The sequence below is a fragment of the Alexandromys fortis genome, unplaced genomic scaffold (assembly GCF_014885135.2).
Source record: "Alexandromys fortis isolate MF-2015 unplaced genomic scaffold, M_Fortis_MF-2015_v1.1 scaffold_386, whole genome shotgun sequence".
Classification (NCBI taxonomy): domain Eukaryota; kingdom Metazoa; phylum Chordata; class Mammalia; order Rodentia; family Cricetidae; genus Alexandromys; species Alexandromys fortis.
In genome coordinates, this window is record NW_026068260.1 from 79,322 (window position 1) to 101,728 (window position 22,407).

General features: G+C 42.6%; 1 protein-coding gene across 4 annotated transcripts in view; it reads left to right on the forward strand.

Annotated features, from left to right (window-relative positions):
• The window catches only part of Herc3 (HECT and RLD domain containing E3 ubiquitin protein ligase 3), a 99,171-nt gene that overhangs the window by 14,937 nt on the left and 61,827 nt on the right, over positions 1–22,407 (forward strand). For all 4 annotated transcript variants that reach the window (XR_007589990.1, XR_007589991.1, XM_050131714.1 and 1 more), the window contains exons 3-7: positions 18,016–18,175; positions 18,974–19,050; positions 19,786–20,007; positions 20,855–20,946; positions 22,232–22,362. Coding sequence is in view for 2 of the 4 variants with exons in the window: in XM_050131714.1 (XP_049987671.1) it covers positions 18,016–18,175; positions 18,974–19,050; positions 19,786–20,007; positions 20,855–20,946; positions 22,232–22,362 (682 nt within the window). In the remaining 2 variants the exon portion in view is untranslated. The remainder of the gene's footprint in view (positions 1–18,015; positions 18,176–18,973; positions 19,051–19,785; positions 20,008–20,854; positions 20,947–22,231; positions 22,363–22,407) is intronic.

A 22,407-nucleotide genomic window follows, 5' to 3' on the forward strand; every position in this document is an offset into this window, starting at 1 on the left:
ATGCAGTATAAAACAGTCAGTGAAAACTGTCAATAAATGCATAAGTTGTATTTATTATGTTTTAGCTATTAGCATAATATATAACTACCTTGAAGGCAGTGGGAAATTTTTTATTTTTTACTGATAGTCTTCTTGATGGAAAACATGAAAAATGCAGATCTTTTTCTCGGTCCTTCACAGCTCACTGTCTCACCTTAAGCTCATTAACATCCCATCTTTAGGTGAGAGGCACAGTGGATTCCTACAGGGGGTGGCAGCTCGGACCCTGCTCATCTTAGGGAATGGTCACAGTCAGGCAGGAGTTGGGTACTTTGGACTCACCTTACTCCAGTGACTTATCTTTAAAATGTGTGTGTATTTGTGTGCAGGGGTAAGAAAGGAGTGGGGGAGGGGGGGAGGAAGGGGTGTGTGTGGTCATGCCGGTACCATGGGATGTCAGTTCAGCTTTGTGAACTCTGTCCTTCCCTTCCTTCTTTATGTGAGATTGAACTTGAGTTGTCAGGTTTTGTATCAAGTGCTTTTCATCTCACCGGCCCCATGCCCATCCTGAAGGACTGTGCTCACCTGGCCAGCTCTTGCAGGAGAGTATTCTGGGAGCTGAATGGTCATTCTAGTAATAAAGATAGCAAAGCCAGGTCGCCTAGGGCAGGTGTTGCTTAACCCTGTGTGACCCACGTGTCCACTCTGGAGGTGGTCTGTGCTGTTGGTTAATGTAATATCTCCCGGCCCTATCTCAAACGCCAGGAGTCATGCATGATCTTTGCAGTTCTCTAGCAGATGAAAAACTCTGACCTGTCTCTGGAATTACAAGACCGGATGCCTGAGCTGAGAGTGTGAGAGTTGGCCTGCTCTTTTTACTATCAGGAAATAAGTGTAGCCCTGGACAGGATCTTTTCTGAGTTTCAGTTCCCCTTTCTGTCAAAGAAGGAGACTTCTTGTTCTGGTATTGTAGGTTTTTTTTTAGGGGGAGGGGGGTGTAATTGTTGTTTTTGATACATCCCCCAGCTATGTGTAAACTTCCTGTGAAGCCAAAGATGACCTCGAACAGCTGAGCTCCTGTCTCTACCTCCCAGGAGCTGGGATTACGTGTTCTTGCCACCCTCACCGTTGTACACGGTCCTGTACTGTAAGGTGGGGTGCACGCATCTCTCGCTGCACCTTTGCCTTAGATCCTAGGGTGGCAGCAGGTAGGAAAGGAAACAGAAACCAGGTAGCACACGGATGGCAGCCATCTTTAGAAGACACTATAGTAAAGGGGTGGGAATGCAATCCCACATTTTCACAGATCCTCGGTATAGAGTTCATGGAGCCTGTGGCAACCAGCTGGGCCTCTGGAAGGAAGTGAACGGTTTGGAGCAACTCTCTGTCTGCTTGTACTTGAGTTAGGCCAGCATCTGCCTCAGTCAAGACTGGGTGAATGCAGAAAACCAGAGAGGGAACACCAAGAAGGCCTTTGGAGTAAGCCAGGGATGCTGATCCTACCTGTGATCTAACTTTGTGGTCAGTCATACCCCTGTGTAAATTACAGGAGAATCGGGAAATTTCTGTTCCAATGTAAGCGAGTATGTTAATTATAAACTCTCCAGCAACTGCAGAATAGTGCCTCTGAATGGAGAGATGTGTGGGTGGGTGCCTCCCTCTCTCGCTTTAACTTTTTCATGGTGTTCTAAATCTGGGCCCCATGAGATTTATTTTTAATGAGTGAAAGAAAGAGATTGAGCTTGCTTGCTCTCTGTGCTTGTTGGGAATCCTTACGTGGTGAGCTACTAGACAGAGAAGGACTGTAGAGGGCTGTGGATACAAATTTGCACATAGAACACTTGACTAGCATGCACAAGAGTCTGGATTCAGTCTCCTGTAGTGGGGGAAAGAACAGAAGGGGAGTGACCTTGTTTTCCTGGCATCAGAATGGACCTTCAGGCAACGGGGAGGAAGCGGCATGGAAGCCCTTTGCCAGGAGGGTGTTCTTAGGAGGACCAGGTTGAGGTGTCAGTTCACATTACATCGATCAGTTGCCTTTGGAGTATGAAGTTTTCTCAAACTAAGTATGTGATGATGTACATCCAGGCTTCAGGAACATGATGAGAAGTGAGTTGGAGTTATTCTCATGGGCTTTAAGATCTTAGATGCAGAAATAGTTCATGTGCCCTTTTCTGGCTGCAAAGAAGGTGAGAATGGAGTCTTGTTTTTTGTCAATATTTATTGCATCCATAACACCTACAGCAGTGCAGATGTCTGATGTAGCCGTATAAGACTCGCTGCTTTGCCCTAAACCGTCGTGTTTTGGAAATCCAGTGGCTCAAGGAGCTGTTGAATCTGACCTGCCAAGGAGGGAAGATGGGAGGTCTCAGGATGGAGGTCCTTGGTTTGGCCTTGTGCCTTCAGTCTGTCCTGCCAGCTGTCAGGGTTGTTTACTCCCTTTGTCTATAACTGGGTGACACACGGACTTGGCTTTTGATACCTTCTACAGACACCCGAGGATGGATTTCTTTTCCTCCTTGAGAATATCTGTTACTGTAGATGCCTTGTGGCTCCATGGTTTCCTCAGACTGTCGTTTATCAGCCTCTCCAATCAGTACTGCACCTCCGTCCTGTATGTGACCAGAAGGGGTGGTTTCTTTCTGAAGAATTACTGTGTGTGTGTATACACATGGGGTTATGTGCACATGAGTTCAGTTGCCCATTGGGGCCGGAAGAAGGTATCGGATCCCCTAGAATGTAGTTCTAGGTGGTTGTGGACTGCAGTGTGGGTGCTGGGAACCTGACTCAGGTCTTCTGTGAGAGCAGTGCATGCTGTTAACCTATGAGCCAGCGGTCAAACTGCAAGAAGTGGGTTTTCAAGGATAGGCCAAATATGGCTGTGCCAGGAGTCTGTAGAATTGTTTAAGGAGTGGAGGGTTATTGTTTAGGGGAGTGTGTGTGTGTCTGCGAGACATCCATTTGTAAATAGGCCAAGGACAAGCAGACCTGAGATAACTGGAAGTATTTTCCTAACAACTTACTGAGTCTCATCAAAACCCAGTGGCCAGCTCTCCTGGGGTTTGGCTCTTCTGCATTGTGCCTTTCCTTCTTTCTCCGTCCTATGTTCTCATATCGGCCCCACCCTCCGTCCCCATTGAGGTAGCTCTACTGATTAGAGGCATTGTAGGATTATTACTAATTCCTTTATGTTCTTGTTCATAGTTTATTCATAATTTCCTAAGATATAGTTACAGAACTGGTGGTATAGGGACACTTGTGTGTTCTCTGTCCTTTGTAGTAAGGCAAACAAGCAAAATGAGTTTTCCCTGCTCAAATTATATTTTTATAAGCAACTTAATTTATAAGTGAAAAATAGATATTGAAGTTTTTTTATAAGCTCAGTAGAAACTGTTGTTTGTGTCCATTGATCCCACCCCGCTGTCAGCATCCCACCCCTCACCATCCCTCCGTGATCCCACCCCGCTGTCAGCATCCCACCTGTTACTTCTTCACACACACTGATTTCCAGGGTAATGGGGTTCAGCTAAAGATGCCAGGATGAGCAGAGTGGGGCTACAAGTCCGAGGGTAAAGAAGTCTACTCACAATGGGAATCGTCTCTTCATGTTTCTTTATTTTTCTCCATCTTTCTCTCTTCATTTTTGTTCTATTCGTTACAAACGTTCCCAGTAATAGATATCCTCAAAACCAGCAGTTCCCCAGCCCTAGCAGGTTCCAGGGCTGGAATTCTTTTGCCCCATAGAAAATCAGATAAGGTTTTGACAGACACACACACATACACACACAAACACAGAAAGAGAGAGAGCACGAGAGCAAGCCCTATGAGAAAGTTAGTTAAGAAAGGAATGAAATGATCGGGGGTTCTAGAGAGGAAGATTAGTGCACTGCACTATCAGAGTAGTAGATAAAAGATAAATAAAAAGGTTTATTTTCAGTAAAATTATGAACAGGGCACAGATTGTTTAAATCAGCGCGCCACTTTTCTTTCAGAATGCATAGAGGCTACCAGGTAGCCAAGCAACCTGGGGAAAGCTAACAGCTCTGGATAAGCCCATACACCAGACACTGCAGTCTTTCTTTCTTTCTTTCTTTCTTTCTTTCTTTCTTTCTTTCTTTCTTTCTTTCTTTCTTTCTTTCTTTTGAAGTTTTTGTTATATTGATTTTATTGAGCTATACATTTTACTCTGCTCCCCTCTATACCTCTCCCCTCCCTTCTACCTTCTCCCACGGTCCCCATGCTCCCAGTTTACTCAGGAGATCTTGTCTTTTTCTACTTCCCATGTAGATTAGAGCCATGTATGTCTCTCTTAGGGGCCTCATTGTTGTCTGGGTTCTCTGGGATTGTGATTTGTAGGCTGGTTTTCTTTGCTTTATGTCTAAAAACCACTTATGAGTGAGTAGATATATTTGTCTTTCTAGGTCTGGGTCACCTCACTAAATATGATGTTTTCTAGATCCATCCATTTGCCTACAAATTTCAAGATGCCATTATTTTTTTTCTGCTGTGTAGTACCCCATTGTGTAAATGTACCACATTTTCCTTATCCATTCTTTGATCGAGGGGCATTTAGGTTGTTTCCAGGTTCTGGCTATGACAAACAGTGCTGCTGTGAACATAGTTGAGCACATGTCCTTGTGGTACGATTGAACATCCTTTGGGTATATACCCAAAAGTGATATTGCTGGGTCTTGAGGAAGGTTGTGTCCTAATTTTCTGAGAAATCACCATACTGATATCCAAAGGGGCTGTATTCATTTTCCCGTAAGAATGGCCAAGGTCAAAAACACTGGTGACATCTTATGCTGGAGAGGTTGTGGGGTAAAGGGAACACTCCTGAATTTGCTGGTGGGAGTGCAAGCTGACGCTGCAGTTTTTACGGGCCTAGGTCTGGAGTTAGACTTACTGCCCTAAGCAAAGAAGAGACCCAGGCCTCTAAATTATCAGTTCCGGACTACACTGTTGTCAGTGGTTCTGATCCTGGGTGTTGTGGGGTAAAACAGAGCAGCAGCTTGGGCAGGTAGTAATGTCCTCGAAGATCTATGAATATCTTAAATGGGATTCTGTTTTCCTGGACCCTAAACACTGACTGAATGCCTGTTGATTAAGATAATTTGCAGGAAGGCAGATTTCTGCATTTACGTAGGAGAGAGGAACAAGGCCCGGCAGTGGGAAACTTCTGAACTAGGTAATTAATTCCCAAATATGTAATGGAAAGGGAGTAAGCTACAGCGACAGTCTACAGCAAAAAACAGCCACTTTATTCACAAAGCAACAACGCCAAAGAGCCTTGCCTTTTGCTTTAAAAGCCTTTACCAAAGCCCTTGGCTTTGATAAGTCACTCATGGAAAGATGACTGAGCAATTACTCTTTAATGTTATGATTTGTAGCACCAGGGATGTGACTTTGGTATAAGCTAATCCTTGTATTATTAGGGATGTCTGAATTTGTATGAATATCTTTTAACATTTCTTCCTGTCTTGAATAGGCAGGAAGTGTGGTAGGTACAATAAATGTAATTGAATTTGATTCTGTTAGACTTCTACTCTGGAAACCTTTTGTAGGGAACCCCAAGGGTGACACTTTATGACAAGTCCCTAATGCCAGGTTTGAGTCATAGCTAGGATTCTTTCTTTGCACTTCCTCCTGGTTAATTTCTTCCTTTCTGTAGGGAATTTAAGCCAATTCCATCTGAGCACTTCCATGATGCCAGCGCTGAATGGAATGGCTCTGCTGTTTGATGAATGAGGTTTATAAAGAAGAACGTCCAAAACTCTCAGTTCCCAGAACTGGGACTGCTGCTGCTCTTCGGCTTTCAGCTGGTGTTTCTGGTTGCTCTTGGCATCTGGAGGATGTGACAGTTCTTGGTGGAAAGCGTATTAGCCGAGCTGAAAGGAGACAGAAGTGATCCAATACTGACTCCGTGTTATTGAAGAGTGTAACTCTGGTGTTGAAGGCAGAAGTCACCATGGGAAATGTCGGAATTCAACACTCCCCTTGCTTTTCCATTTGAGTGGTAGGTGACCCAGGAAGTTGCATAACCCCTCTGATGGGGATGGTGACAGTAATCAACCCAATGCTCATCTTTAGTGGGTGGGTAGACCACCTTCTGGTGGGGTTGATCCTAAGTTACTGTTTTCTGCCTGTGACAGCCATTCTACCTTCTTTAAAGACAGTTAAGGTTTTAGAAAATATATGCTTATTAATTAGCTAACGTCTTTATGCGAGGAGTGATTGGTGTTTTGTAATTAGCATTATTTTAGAAAATAACCAGCGGCTTGCATCCAAATAAGAGGCTCCGCTTACTTGTCATTGCAAGACTGTTTATACCTATCATAAGCTGTCATCGTCCATGCTATGATTAGCATTGTAAAGCACATTAATCCTCACGATGGCTCTAAATTAGGTCAGTATTATTGTCTGAAGTATATGTAAAGGACAAAAGAGTTGAATTTGGGATGACAATTGGATTTTGATAAATCTTTAATGAAAAATATTTGTTTATTTATTTTAAGTGTTTGCCTGCCTGTGTGCTTATGTACCAGTTGTGTATCTGGTGTCCATGGAAGTCAGAGGGAGGCATCAGATTCTGTGGAGCTGGAGTTACAGGTGGTTGTAAGGCACCGTGTGGGTGCTGGGTAGTAACCAGGGTCTTCTGCAGAAACAGCCAATGCTCTAAGGACTGAGCCATCTCTCCAGCTCCCACACAAATGTCTCAGCTTGACTAGGTCTTCCTGATAGGATTTTATTCTCAGTTTGTTTTTCCTGCTTACATTTACTTTCTGTTCATCCTTCCAGAAAAAAAGAACGAAGATATAATAAACTTGATCACAAAGGAGTTTGAATTTTTTTTAACCTACTAGCTAAACACTAAATGTAAATAAGGTACTTTGTTAACAAAAAGGGATAGCAATTCTCCTTTCATTGACAGGATCATTAGACAACTGTTGACAGCTGCATACTTTTTAAACAATGTACATGAGTATGCGTGTGCACACGTGCATGTGTTATCCTCAGAAACTCTGCCTTTTTCCTTTAGGACTGGAGCCCATCAATAGGGCCCGGCTGGCTGGCCAGCAAGCAAGCTGTGATGTCGTCCAGGAGGTCATAACCCAGACATTGTGTTGTTTGGGTACCCCAGGCACTGAAGTGATAAACCTTATTACTGTATAAGTTTCCCAGCTTTAAGCACTTTGTTGTAGCATCATGAAATTATAAGAGAGTTATTGTATTATACAGAAGAAATTTCAATATATATTTTAATAATGTTAGATAATGTGTCAAATAATAAATGCTGGCACATGTAATAGACTTTCTTTTGGGCCACCAACCAGCTCGCAAATCACGACACAGAGACTTATTTATTATTTATGAATGCTTGGCCTTATCTTGGGTCTTATTTTAATTTGTTTCTCTTTATCTGAGTGGGTTTTTTTAACCTTTATTTCTGTATGCCTGACTTTCACTGCTTCTCGTGTCTGTCTGTCTGGCTTCTGGCCTGGGGTGTGTCCCCTTCCTTCTCCCTCTATCTCTCCTCCTCCTTCTCTCTGCCCACCAGCCCTGCCTATCCCTCTTCTGCCTAACTATTGGCCATTTAGCTTCTTAGTAGACCAATCAGGTGCCTTAGGCAGGCAAGGTGAAACAAATGCAACACATCTTTACATAGTTAAACAAGGGAAGCACTAACAAATGTCACTTTTCTTTCCATTGCTAACAAAGGCAGCAGAAACAAATGTAACACACCTTCACATAGCTAAAGTAATATTCCACAGCATAAACAAATGCAACACATCTTTGCCTAGTTAAAGTAATATTCCAAAACAGCAACATTAGCTTACAGAGAATTTCAAAGAGCTGTAAAGTATCTGCCAACTAAATATCCAGGCTGATATATTAAGAAACAGCCTGGCTCTATCAGAATCAAGAGTTTGTCATCATAAATTTTGGGGTCCCTGCAGGTGCTTATGGCCGTCAGGGAAATGATGATCGTCAAGAGGCAAGAAGGAAATCTGTTTCAATATGATTTAGTTAGCTAGTGTTGGTTCAGACTTCTAGAGTCTGACACCAGACATTTATTTTAGCTATCTTTGTGTACAGTACAATTTTGGAAAGATTTCCTGATGACAGTTCAGTCAACAAAGCTTAAGACATGTTTGTTTACATTGAAACTCTGTAGAAAGTACACACAGCTTCTTCCAGAAAGATGTGTTCTGTTTGACTTACAAACAGTGCTCAGAATAAGGGTCTATGGAGAATGGCTGAAGTAAACATAGTTCCTGTCGGAGTCAGGATTGGCGTGGACAAAAGAGAACAGTTACTTGGGTTGTTGTAAAGTACACATGATATGTCTCATAAGGATGGACTGAGAAGTAACACCCAAGATGCAGGGCTGGAAAGTCTGGGATAAACAAGCATAATATTCAAGGGAATTTGGGTGAAACCTGGCCTTAGCATTCTAGGTAGGAGACAGGTAAACATCTCTTTCCTTTGAGAGATGAGCTTGTGTGTATAACTTTTCCTGGTTTCCCTAGTGTAGAGGGTCCAGCCTTTTTCAGGCCAGAGACTGGGAATGATAGGCAGAGATGGATAGGAAAACATACAGAGTTCTTTTTTGAGGGATTAAAAGCTTCTTTTTAATTTTCTTATCCTTTTTGTCCTTGTTCTGCTCTTTTCTTGTTTGTTCTGTTCTTCTGCCCTGATGTGTCCCTTCCTCTGCTTCCCTGATGACTTCCTTCTACATCTCTCCTTCTGTATCTTTACTGCTGTGTGTTTTCCTTCTCTCTTCCTTTGTTTCTTTTCCTTACAGCTTATATACTCCAGCAAAATATTTCAAGCAATAGAAAAGTTACAGTGTGGCTACATTTTGTTATTTTAACCATTACCCACTGCAACGAGAAGCTTCTCTGACCAAGGTAAAAGCAGCCAGATATATGGACATAACATAAATATTTAGATGGCAGTTTGACAACATGAAGGCAAACCAGCATCTATAGATTCTGCCCTAGGGCCTATGACTTGCCTAACCACATGTTTTGACCGTGTTTCTAGTGCCAGGCATGAATTCCCTTCTGTGGAGCAGGCATCAGATCTGATCTAGAGTGTGGTTGTTGATCTGGCATGGCACTGTTGCGCCAGTGGGCACATCTTGCCTGGTAGGTTGGTATCGTAGGATGAAGGTTTCAGTGTTAGCTCAGACCGTTGATACCTTTTCTTCCCGAACACCCTGCATAGTGTTTATTTCTTCTCTCCAACTGCACCCTTCCGCTATTGGCCTTTCTCTCTGTCCCCCCAGCCCCCAATCTCCCTGATCCCCTTCATTTTCTCTGGTATCCACTGTTCTGCTCTATTTCTGTCGAATCAATGTGCATAGCTTCCATATTTACGTGAGAGTCTACAAAGTTGGTTTTGTGCCTGATTTATTCACCTAACATAGTATCTTCCAGACTCATCTGTATTTCCCCATACCACAGAATTCCATCCTTTTGTGGCTAAATAATATCTTACTATGCATAAATTCCAAATTTATGTTATTCACGCATCCATTGTTGGATGCTTAGTTTGATCCATACCTGCTGTTGTATATCTCTGATGTATCATCCTCTTTTCTCCTGACCTGCTAGGCTTCTACCTAGAAATCTGTCACTCTGATTCTATGTGGCTTGAAAACTGTTCTTGCTTCTTTTATAAGTTTCTCTTTGTCTTTGACTTTTGACTAAGTTAAATCTAATTGGAGTTGTGATGCACTATTGTTCCTGAGTATTGGCAAGTTTAAGTTATTATATTTAGTTATATATTTATATATATGTGTTTAATTATATATTAATATATGTATATGTGCACACAGATGTGTATGTATGTTTGTGTGTGTGTGTATATCTCCTGTGGCTTTCTCCATTTCTTTGTCTTCCTGTGGAATTGCAATGATTTGTTCCTTTAAGGCTGTTCTGTCAGCTCTGCTTCTTCCTTGTCAGTCGATTTTCCTTTTGAGTCAGCCTCCAGCTATCCCTGAACCCTCAACCCTTGGCATTTCCCTTTTATTACTGATGTCATAGGCAAGTATACCGTGCTTAAACGTGGCATTGCTATTCACTTTTGTATTTCCTTCCTTTCTAGGTGAGTCAGTTCTTTGACTTCTTTTTACATTCTTTTGCTTGATCTAGTCTGCTGCTGTGGCTCTCAGTTATGTTTTTTTATTCCAGTTGTTGGATTATTGGTTGTTCTGAGTACACTCACGTCAGCCGTGTGCGTGGGCCCACTAGTGACCTAGTGGATGTTCGTAGTAGTGATAGTGTGTTACAGCTCTGCTGGGGGTGGGCTTCCTTGCCTGCAAGCCTGGCTTTAAGGCAGGCATTGACATATCTACCCACTTGCTGCGGGTCAGTTTTTATGATGTGCAGCTCTGTCTGTGTCCTGGGGGTCAGTTGGAATTTCAGCCTTCCATGTTGGTCTTAAGCAGGTGCTGCAGTCACTCATAGAGCTATAGTGGGATGAGAGAAGAGATACAAGATCTGGAGTGTACTGAGATAGCTAGCCTATATTTCAGCAGAATAAACAGAGAGAAAGTGTCCAGGCCAGAGGAAGGTCAGAAGTGTAACCCTCAGTGGCTGCCCCTTAGTAATCCACATCCTCTGTCTAGGGCTTACTACCAAACACTGCACAAACCCTGAGGCAACCTCATCATTAGGGCCCACCTGTTCAGACCTGTGAGCCTCTGAACAAAGTTTATACTAAAACTCTAACAGGTATCAGTAGGGAAGCTTAAAATGAAAACTCAGCAGAGGGAGTGGTTGCCCGAGCTCTGGGAGGAGGGGAATGAGCCCATGGGTCACTGTGTGTGGATCCCAACTTGTGGAACGTTCACAAACCCAAAGTGCAGCATGCAAGCATTCCCCCTCAGGTGTAGGTCCCAGCATCCCCATAGGCTTGAGCTGTCCCATCATAGGACACTCAAGGTGCTGGAGACTGGGCCCAGCTGGCTGAAAGCTTGTGGCCTGCCCCATCCAGTCTTGAAGAACAAGACAGCACAGGGTAACCATGACTTTCTGGCCACACGACATAGCCTGTGGTTGCTACATGAACACCAAAAAGGCAGAATGAGGACTCGCAATGACACACAGACCCTGCGCTGAACGGTTGGTGCATGGCCAAAACAGCCACATGATTGACCTCCTTAGAGGAAACCTGTCCTCCTTTTAGCTACCCTCTCCTTTTTATGGTGCCATTAAAATCTATTTTTTTTTTTCCTGTAGAGACTGTTTTGATATTGCTTAGGTCAATTATTTTAAATATTTACATGCAAATTCTACTTTTGTGTGTTTTCATTTTTCTGTGTCCTTTGTATTCCTCTTCCATGTCCCTTTGTAATATCTAATTTCTGTTTTGCTACTTATTTTCTTGAGACTGGTTTTCACCACAGGGCCAAGTCTGGCCTCAGCCTCCAGAGTGCTGTGACTCTAGACATGAACCTCCATACCTAGCTTTAATATTTACTTTTAAATTCTGTCTCCTTTTTTTCTTTTGATTTTATTATTTTGTTCTTCATCTAGATACTTTTCTGTTCTTTTTTCTCCTAGTATTTCCTGCTTTTAATTTTTTTCATTATTTTTATTATTTGCTTTATTTTTCTTGGATCTGCTCTCTTTTCTGTTCTTTGCTTCCTCCTATTACATTTTGCTCTAATTTTTAGGTCTTTTAGTATTGTCCACTAGTATTGTTTTTATCTTTTCATAGTCCTAGTGTAAGTAGTATCTTCTTCCTCACGTAGTATTGTCTTGTTCTCTTCCCCATTGTACCGGAGTTGTAATTGGGTACCTTTGCACTTAGGTTCCTTCTCTGGGAGTAGTGCCGGGATCATGCCTGGCTCATTGAGGATGCCGGCTGAGAGTTTAACTATTGAAGCACAGTTCTGAGAAACCGTACCCCAAACCTGCTACAGTGTAGTTCTTCCTGAATTTTGGCAAATAACCCAAGTGACATAATCTGGGAGTTCAGAAGTTTAAACTAGGAACATGGCTCCAGATGCATAAATCTCAGTTTAGAAACACAAGAAATATGGGATGAGGGACCAAGGCAACATTGAGTCCTCCAAAAGTTCAAAATGCTATAGCAGTCAAATCCAGCGATAGTGAAGTGGATGATGTATAAAGAATTCAAAAGATTGATGATGAGAATGATCAGCAAATACAAGAAGAGTGTGAAGAAGCACCAGAACAGACTCAAAACAAATGCAAGTGAATAGCTGAATGAAAACTAGGAGGATGATGTGAGAAATAAAAGTGGTTGGGGGTTGACTGGAGAGATGACTCAGGGCGAAGAGCACTTACTGCTATTGCAGAGGACCTGGTTAGATTCCCAGCACCCATGTGATGGTTGACAACCTTCTTAACTCCTGTTCCTGGGGAGCCTTTGCCCTCTTCTGGCCTCCATGGGTACTGTAAACACACAGTGCACAGACACACATACAGGCAAAACACCCATGCACATGAGATTTAAGAAAAAAATTAAGAGTGATGAAGGGGCTGGAGATATAGTTCAGTTGGTGAAGTCCTTAACTCATCGGCACAAGGCCCTTGGTTGAGTCTGTTGCATTGTATAAACCAGGTGGGATAATGCACACCTGTAATCCACGCACTCAGGGGGTAGAGGTAGGAGGATCAGAAGTTCAGGGTCGTCCTTGGGCATCTAGGGAGTTCAAGGTCAGGACTAGAAACACTGTCACAATTTTTTTTAAAGTGATAAACAATTCAAAATAACTAAAACCCTTAGAAAAAGATCAAATTGAAGAATTGGAAATGAGAAGTTCAGTCAAATAAAAAGCTCAATTGAAAGTCTCACTGACCCACTAAGTCATGTGGGAGGCAGGATATCAGGGAACAGCAACAGCAGAGAGGCATCCAAAAATCCACAGAACAGCAGAGGACCAATGAAGGATGTACCGAACTTATAAGACCTCTGAAATACCACTAAAAGTTCAGGTTTGTGAGCCATGGACCTACAAGAAGAAGATGCACAATTTAAAGGCACAGAAAACATTCCATAAAATTATAGGATAAAAATTCCCAATTCTTGGAAAAGAGGTAGACATTTAAGGGAGACTTTTAGAACTTCAAAAAGACAAGACGATTAAAGAATGTCTGTGTATTGGTGTGGTAAACATCAGTGATATAGACTACCACCATAAACAACTGTTGCAAGTTGTGAGAGGAAGATTACAGGTCACATATACAGGCATGAGGCGGGGAGGAGACAAACACATCAGTAGCAGCAGACTTCTCTTAGTATCCCCAAAGCAGGAGCATGGAATGGTCTCCTTCAGGTCCTGGAAGAAAATAACTGCCAGCATCCATTCCTGTATGCAGCAAAGCTGCCTCTTGGAACTGAAGGGAGAATAAAGACCTCTCATAATAATCATGAGTTAAAAGAATTCATAGTCATTAAGTCTGAGCCACAGACGGTAGAGACGGTAAACACAGGCATGCCCATATGGGATTTGGATGTGAAAACAAGACTCAATTGTTTTCTGTCTGTGGCAAACTCACCTTGTTGGTAAAGATAAGCCCAGCATGAAAAGGATAATGTGGGGGAAAAAAAGATTACAAGTCAACAGAATCTAAAAGCAAACAGTTACACTGGATTTTCTGGTATTGTAGACTCCAGTCCATTGTTAGAAAAGATAATGAAGGTCTCTTAAGATTGATGAAGGTGATCTTCCATCAAGGTGACCCACATTTTATAAACATATTCCCTGAACATTGGTAGACCACGTTTCTAAAACAAAAACTACTGAGCATAAAGGCTCAGATGAACCTCGATACAATAATAGAGAATAACTTAAATGCCCCACCTTAATTAGGTCACCTAGACTACACCCACAAGTCATGAACGAAACATTTTGGGGTTAAACAACATAACACTGTAGATTAAGAGGGCTTAAGTCACATCTACAACTTCAGAATATACATTTTTCTCAGCAATTCATGGGACTTTCTCTAAAACGGGTCATATATTAGACATAAAGCAAGCATAAATAGAAAATTAAAGCACCTTTTATCACATCATAATAAGATAAAATTAGAAATTAACAGTAGAAATTATAAAAATATATGAAGTTGGAGCTTAAATGAAGCATTTGAATGGTCAACTGCTCATTGAAGAGACTGAGAAAGAAAACCATCCTAGAATCAAATAAATGAAAATAACGTACAGAACTGTGCTGTATAGTGCGAGTAGCCGGAGAGAGATGTTTATAGCTGTGAAAACCTGAAGATCAGCAGTGACTCCGTAGCTTGTGAGGGAAGAGGAAGAAGTGTGACTGGGGAAATGAAAAGGGAAAGAGCGACGAGAAGAGTCGGCAACAGTTAGTCCTTTGAATGGACTGAACCGATGATCAAACTCCTCGCCACACTGACCAAAGGATGGATGAAGACACAACAGAGTTAGAAAGGAAAACGGTGACTAAGATTCCACTGAAACACAGAGGATCGTTAGGGGACATTGGGAAAACTTCTATTTCAGTAAATAAGAAAATCTAGAAGTTTCTAGATACATAGGACCATACCAAATTAAACTAAGAGTATAGAAAAAAGAAAATCTAAATACAGTAGCAAGCAAAGAGACTAAACAGCTAGTAAGAAATCTATCAGCAAAGCCTGGTCCAGCTTGATTCACTGCTGGTTTCTACCAGACTATCAGCACAGTGTTCCTTAAAAAGTTCCACAAAATACAGAGGAAATGAAAACTTCCAAACTTATTCATGAAGCCAATGTTTAGTGTCCAAATTGGATAAGGTTACAACAGCAACACAGGAGACTACAGACCCATTTCCCTGATCAACATAAACACAGACTTCTACAGTAAAACGCCTGCACACTGAATTCATCAGCACAGCAAACATGCACTGGAATACATTACTGTATTGAGGGCAGAACACTCCATGGTCATTTCAGTAGACAGAGTAAACTCCTTTGATGAGCATTCAACTCCTCTTCATGATGGTAGCTCTGAAGGGACTAGGAATAAAAGAATCACAAGGCCACATAATGGGGAAATAGCAGTTTTTCCAAAATCAGTAACAAGGCAAGGGTCTGCCACCATTCTTCTGTACAGTGCTTGAGATCTTAACCAGAGCAACACCGCAAGAGAAAGAGGCAAAAGGCAGAAGATGAGGAGAAACCAGGCAGCACACATTTGCTGGTGTTACTATGGTCCTACACCCCCAAAGACTCTAATAATTCCACCAAATTCTTTTGATCAACGTTGTAAGAAAAGTTTTTTTAAAAAATCAACATACAAAATTAAATATCTTTTTTTTTTCCTACACAAATAATAAGACAGAACTCGGAAAACAATCCCATTTAAAACAGCCCCTACTTCTCAAACCCCTACAACCAGAGATTTGGAAGACTTTTTTTTGATGTTATTCTTGAGACTATATTTTAATTACAACATTTTCCCATTGTCTTTGCTCCCTCCAAGCCCTCCCATATATTCCTGCCTGCTCTTCTTCGAATTCATGGCCTGTTTTTAAAATCAGTTGTTATTGCATGCATATATGTATGTATATACATACATCTTCCTAAATATAACCTGGTGAGTCTAAGAAATGTTACTTGTATCTGTGTTTTCAGGACTGACCATTGGCACTCGATAACCAATTGCTGTGCTCTTCGCTGGGGAAAACCACCTCTCTGGTCCCAGCTTTACTCAGTTGCCTGCAGATTTTTATGTAGGGTTGAGGCCTTGTAGGCTTTTTTCCATCCAGTTTGATTTGGCACGTTTGTTGGTGTCTTCATTGTTCAGTTTCTATTTGGACAGTCACATTGGTTAGACTTTGTGGTTGTGGCTTCTGATATTACTAGGAGTTACAATATCACAGCAAAGTCCCTGATCCCCTGGCTCCGACAGTCTTTCTGCCTCATCATGTGTGTGTGAGCGGGAGCATGTATTGAGTGTGTGCTACATTTTCACAGCCGTTCATCGGCTGATAGGTATCAGAATGGTTCCATGACCTGTCTATTAAAGCAGTCCTTAGATTAATATAGCACGCGGGTTACCTCTGTTATCATGCTGTGTTTGACTCTTTCTGATACTCATCCAAGATGGTACAACCGGATCGTGTGGAAGGAAGTTCTAGTTTTAGTTTTTGGAGACCCCTCCTCAATTGCTGCACTAAGTTCATTCCCACCACCAGTATCTACCAGTATCTCCGTGTCCTTGCCCAGCCTCTCTTGGCGCTAGCCATTCTGACTAGTTTGGAATGGTTTCAGTGTAGAAGTGGTTTACAATTTCCTGAAAGCTAAAGATGAAACTGTTTCATTTGCTCATTGGCCACTTGAACTACTTCTTTGAGAAATGGCTGTTAATTCCTTCATCCATCCATTAACTGCATTACTTATTCATTCATCCATCTATTAACTGCACTATTTGTTCCTCTGGCATTTAATTTTTATAATTTGTTATGTATTTTGGTGATTGATGCTCTGTCACATGAACACATGGTAGCGGGTTTCCCTTGTCCTCTGGGTGTGCCTGGTAGTGGTTCGCTCTGTTGCACAGAAGCCTTGTACTTAGACACAGTCCCACCTGTCAGTTCTCACTGTGTCCTCAACAACTTCAGTCCTCATGAGAAAGTCACTGCCCATGCTTACATCATAGAGTATCTCTCCCCACGTTTACCTGCACTAGTACCACAGTTATAGGTCTTACATGAAGGTCCTTGAACCAATATTTGGTAACTTATTTATTTACTTATTTTTGAGTCAAGGGCACATGTAACCAGACTGACCCTTGAACTCAGTATACAGCAGAAATGACTTTGAACTCCTGATTTGTCTGCTTCCACTTCTTAAGGGCTAGGGCTACAGGATTGTGCTACTACACCTAGATTAAATCTTTTTTTTTTTTAAATAGGCCCTAAGGTAGGGATATAGTTTCAGTCTTCTACTACTTGTTAAGGAAACTCTGTTTTCGACCATATGTTTTTAGCACCTTTATTAAAAACTCAAATGGCAGTGGTACGGTTTATTTCTGGATTTTCTATTCTACATTGCTATACAGGTCTTTTTTCTGTTTCACTGGTCCTATACTTCAGCAGCATAATTTGGTTTCAGATGCTACAGAACTTTCACTATTGCTTTTTTTGGTCCATACATGTGCGTATGCATGCACGCATGTATGTATTATGTATGTATATATACATATATATGATGGGCCCCTACATGTATATAGGTCCATGCACATAAACACACACATACACACATACATACATATATGATGGGTCCAACTGTATCTATATCTATCTATATTTAGGATGGATTGGCCATGTAGAAGAAAATGAAACTGGAGAGGCTCACGTTAAGTAAATATGCCAAACTCAGAGAGACAAGTAGAATTTTTTTTTCTCTCATATGTGGAATCTCAGTTAAAAAAAAAAAAAAAAAGACCTGAAAATTGAAGGTGCACTTTAGAGAATAGGAGGGGATAAGTAGGGGAGAGATGGTAAGTATGCATAATGAGAGGACGTATGATCAAAGAATCTTATATACAGGTATGAAAATGCCACTCTTCTGCTGGTAAGTCCCCAGAGTTTTCCTGTAAACCTACAGGTTTCCCAGTTCTCTTTATAAAATCAAATTGCCTTGGATGATGGTCACTGTGGTTCTTCTTCATTGTCAACACCTGAGTCTCAGATCACCTAGGAGAGAGACATCTAGGAATGTTTTGGGGGTGTCTATGAGTTTTAATTAACTGAGGATGGAAGACCCTACATGTGGGCGATACCATCCTGCAGGCTGGGGTCCTGGACTCAGGGACAAGGGGGTAAGAGCCAGCATTGCAGGCTCTCTTCCCAGGTGTCTGAGGAGACACAGCTGTTTGCTCCTTTCGCCCTGAGGCACCAGGCCCTCTTAACTGTGAGCCGAAACAAATCTCATCCCCTCCTGGTTGGGTGTTGGTCACACAGTGGAAGGCGGCTAATGAAGGGAGCAACGTTTCTGTTTCCAGTCTGTGCATTTCCCCCTCTGTTTTGATCTCTTTCAGAACAAATTGGAGCATTGGCCGATCAGCACATCGTACATGTGGCATGTGGAGAGGCTCACAGCCTGGCTCTTAGTGACCGGGGCCAGCTGTTCTCCTGGGGTGCAGGAAGTGATGGGCAGCTGGGACTCATGACTACTGAGGATTCCGTGGCCGTGCCCAGGTGAGAATGTCACTCCAAAGGTTCTTGATTTTGTACTGTTTTCTTCATGGTGTTGCTATTTCCTTTGTGCTCTTGATAGGCCTAGAAACAATGCTCATGGTACACAAGCAAACAAATAAACCAGTTCTTTTTAGAAATGTCTGTCTTGAATTTTAAACATGTAAGTTGGTCCAGAACTCACTTTGTTCTAGGACTAGCTCCTAGCAATTGACAAATGTGTTGACTAAAAAGGGTGTCCCTCGTATTTCCCATACTTACTTACCTCAAAATGATGATGATCAGGAAGTTTTTTAATTCTCCCTTGCTTTTCTATTTTGGAAACAGGGTCTCATTTAACCCAGGTTAGCCTTGAACCCACCATGTAGCAGAGGCTGACCTTTTATTTCTGGTCTCCTTATCTGTACTTCCCAAATGTAGGTTTCTGGGTACTGTCAGCCACAGTCTGCTCATTATCATTTATGAAGATAGTAAATACTTTGGGGATCCTAAAAATTTTGTGTGCCATAATAATTCCTTTCTAGAGTAGGGATGGTACACAGTGGGATTTTAGAAATGGGTCCAATTGTGGGAGATTTTTGTTTGTTTGAACTGTAAATTCCTAAGAGTGATAGTGAGAACTGTGATAGAATTTTATCAGACGACATTACATGATTAGTTAGACGGGATTACATGCTTAATTTTGTAAAGGTCTTTTAGACAAGATGATTTTTTTAAAAATGAATACGTTTAGTTGCTAATGCTTCTGGTAATTGTGTTTCTGTGTGGATGCACACCTAAGAAATCCCTTTTCTGTTTTAGGTTAATACAGAAGCTGAACCAGCAGACCATATTACAAGTTTCCTGTGGCAACTGGCACTGCTTGGCTCTGGCAGCTGGTAATTTATATACATATATGCTAATGCTATGTTAATTTAAAAACCACTCTCTTCTGCAGCCCCGTGTTATCTAACTTGCAAGCTTTAACTGAACAGTGGCATTTGTCAAGCCGCTTTTGTGCAGCTCATCCTTTCTCGGTGATGTGGATGGTGTACGGTGCATCATTGCTGTTTCAGCTCTTACGGGAAAGAGAAGCAAGGGCCAGGATGGTGCCCAGGTGTTTTTAAGACAATAGAAGCATTTTGGACTTGGTTGTTAAAGGCTACAATTCATTCTCAAGCTCCATTGTACTGCCAGGATTCCAGAAAAATGTAAAATCAGGATTCGGGGAAGTGTGGGACGGTGCAAGGGTGCACTTTTCCTGCTGCGTGGACCAACTCAGGCCTCCATCCCAGAGCAGTCCTGGGTCGCAGCTGCAGATCCTGTCCGTGTGGTCAGAGCTAAGTTCACCTTGCTTAGACGTGCGCCTGGTAACCTGCCTGCTCAGACCTGGGTTCTCTTAAACCTTCAGTGTTTTCTTTAGATGATGTTGGTAGCCTTTGAAGGGCAGGCACTAAGGCTTGAGTTTGCGTCTCTGTTGTCGGGTGCAAATTTAGGCTTTGGGAATCTTCAACCACGCGGTGCCTCTTCATTTTCTCTTTGATGGATGTGGTGTTCAGAGGGCAGCTAGTGACTAGTGGAATGGCTAGATTATCTTTGTGCTTGGAGCCTGTACCATTTTGTTTCTATTTCAGACGGCCAGTTCTTCACCTGGGGAAGGAACAGCCACGGACAGCTGGGCCTGGGGAAGGAGTTCCCCTCTCAAACCAGCCCACAGAGGGTGAGGTCTTTGGAAGGGATCCCACTGGCTCAGGTGGCTGCAGGAGGGGCCCATAGCTTTGCCCTGTCTCTGTCAGGAGCTGTTTTTGGCTGGGGAATGAACAACGCAGGGCAGCTTGGGCTCAGTGATGAAAAAGGTAAGCGAAGTCTCTGGACGCCGCCTTCAGTTCACAGGCACATCCATGTGTTTAACAAAGGCTGCTGTGGACTGACTGTGTGCTGGTCTGATGCAGCAGTGAGCAAGAGCGGACATCTGTGGCTTAGTGGAGACCACATTCTAGGGGGTGGATGCTAATAACAAGCCTGTCACATGGCTTTAGAATAAGCTCCCCGTTCATCACAAGTCTGTCAGGGGGCGCGCTCTGATAAGGGCGTATTTGAGCAGAGCTCTACAGGAGACCAGGTCGGAAGCAGGACACGGTGAGGAGTGTTCCCGTCAAAGGGAACAGGCACCACCATGAAGATGCGTGGAGGGGTGGCAGAGGTGGAGAGCAAGGATGCTCTGGAGGCCCTGCTACCAAGGACCCCAACGGGCACAGCGAGGAATTTGACTTTCTTCCTCAGTGAGGCGGAGAAGAAACGAAGGGTTTTGAAGAGAGGTGTGGTTTAGTTTGAGTAGCTGTGGGGGCTCAAGGGGGAAGAGATCTGTTTGGAGAGAGAAGCAGTGGTCACGTTTTTGTAGTGCTTGAAGATGCTGCTTCTGTCCTAGAATGTGCAGTTGGAAAGAAAGAGAAGGCTGGAAGGAACAGGCCATACGCGTGGGGTACGTGAATTGGAGCGGACAGGTAGAGAGTATAGGGAATTATGAGTTAAGGTTTGATATATAAGCTTAAGTTTTGCTAGACTTTTCAAGTAGAGTTGGAGGCAGAGAGCCGAATGTGTGAGTCAGGAAGTGAGAGGATATAAAGTTCATACTGATAGTTGTATCTATCTTATTTGAAAGGCCAGCGGTAGTGACATGCTTGTGCTTAATTTTTTTTTTAGATCGAGAGTCTCCGTGCCATGTGAAGCTTTTACGAACACAGAAAGTCGTCTATATTAGTTGTGGAGAGGAGCACACAGCCGTTCTCACGAAGGTGAGGCTTGGGGGACGTGGCTGTGGAGGAGGTGAGATGGGCAGCCTCACGTGTCGCAGAGTAGCCGTGGTGGCGGATTGCGGGACTTCGATTCGGCCGTTCTCTTTCGCTTTGTTTCGATTGTCCTGGAGGAACAGGAAGAAGACTGCTTTTTAAACATATGCCAATGCTTTCCTCTTGGATAACTTCATAGATTCTCTGGGTGACATTTGAAAATAGCTCAATATAAATAACTTAAAAGTATGGTGTATATATATATATATACATATGCAAAACAGCACCCATCCTTTGTTCTTTTTAAATAATGCATTTTAATATTTAAAAAAATAGTAATTTAGTTGCTATTTTAAAATTATTAGGTGGTGTCTGTTGCTTCTAAAACAATATTTTACATGTTAGAAAGAATGAAAATTCTTCCTTCCATTCCTTTCTTTTGTGTGTGTGCGTAGTTTTGAGACAAGGTCTCATGCATCAGGCTGCTGTTTATCCTGCCATACAGCATGTGTTAGTCTGGTTTTGAACTCCTGTACTTCCTGTCTTCACCTCCTAAGCACTAGCTGTGAGCCACGCCTAGCTTGAAAATGTCTTTTCATATCGAGGACTTGCTGTCATGTATTACTTAGCATTTATTCAAGCACACATTTAAAATATTTATCACAGAGTTCATGGAAACTCAGTTTCTTACATGCGAGTGAACCTGGAGAATCCTCTCATCTCACCTGTGTTAGCTTTAAACCTGTTTGCCTCCTAACGCATTATTGCACTTAACAAATGATTTTGCACGAGTCTTTTGCTCGTGTATGTGTGTTATTGTACATGCCTGGTGCTTGTGAAGTCTAGAGCAGGCCGTTGGATCACCTGGAACTAGAGTTACCTCTGGGTGAGAGGTTCGGGCCACAAGTGCTGGAAACACACACACACACACACACACACACACACACACACACACACACACGCAGGTCCTCTGAAACAGCGGCAAGTGCTGTTCCTAAATGGCTGGGCAAACTCTCCAGCCCTACATCACTGCAAGTTAAATCACCTTTAAAATCCCCAAACAGCACCTAGTCCTTAATCCCCAAACGGCACCTAGTCCTTTAAGCAGTGTGGAATTTGTTCCCTATGGCTGAGGGCTTATATTCCTTTATTTTTCTACTTCATAAATGTTTTGAAGAAATGCTGGTGGCCTAGTACCAGGTGAGTGCAGCGCCCTATGCTGACTGGTAGGATGGAACTTACATGTGGTTTTAGAGGACAGCCCTCAGTGCTGACTCTTGTTCCTTGTTAGAGTGGCGGCGTGTTTACCTTTGGGGCTGGTTCCTGTGGACAGCTTGGACACGACTCCATGAAAGATGAAGTTAACCCACGAAGAGTGCTGGAGTTGATGGGCAGTGAAGTAACTCAGATTGCTTGTGGCAGGTGAGCACCCCTGAGACTCGCAAGCCTGTGGGCTCACTGAACCTC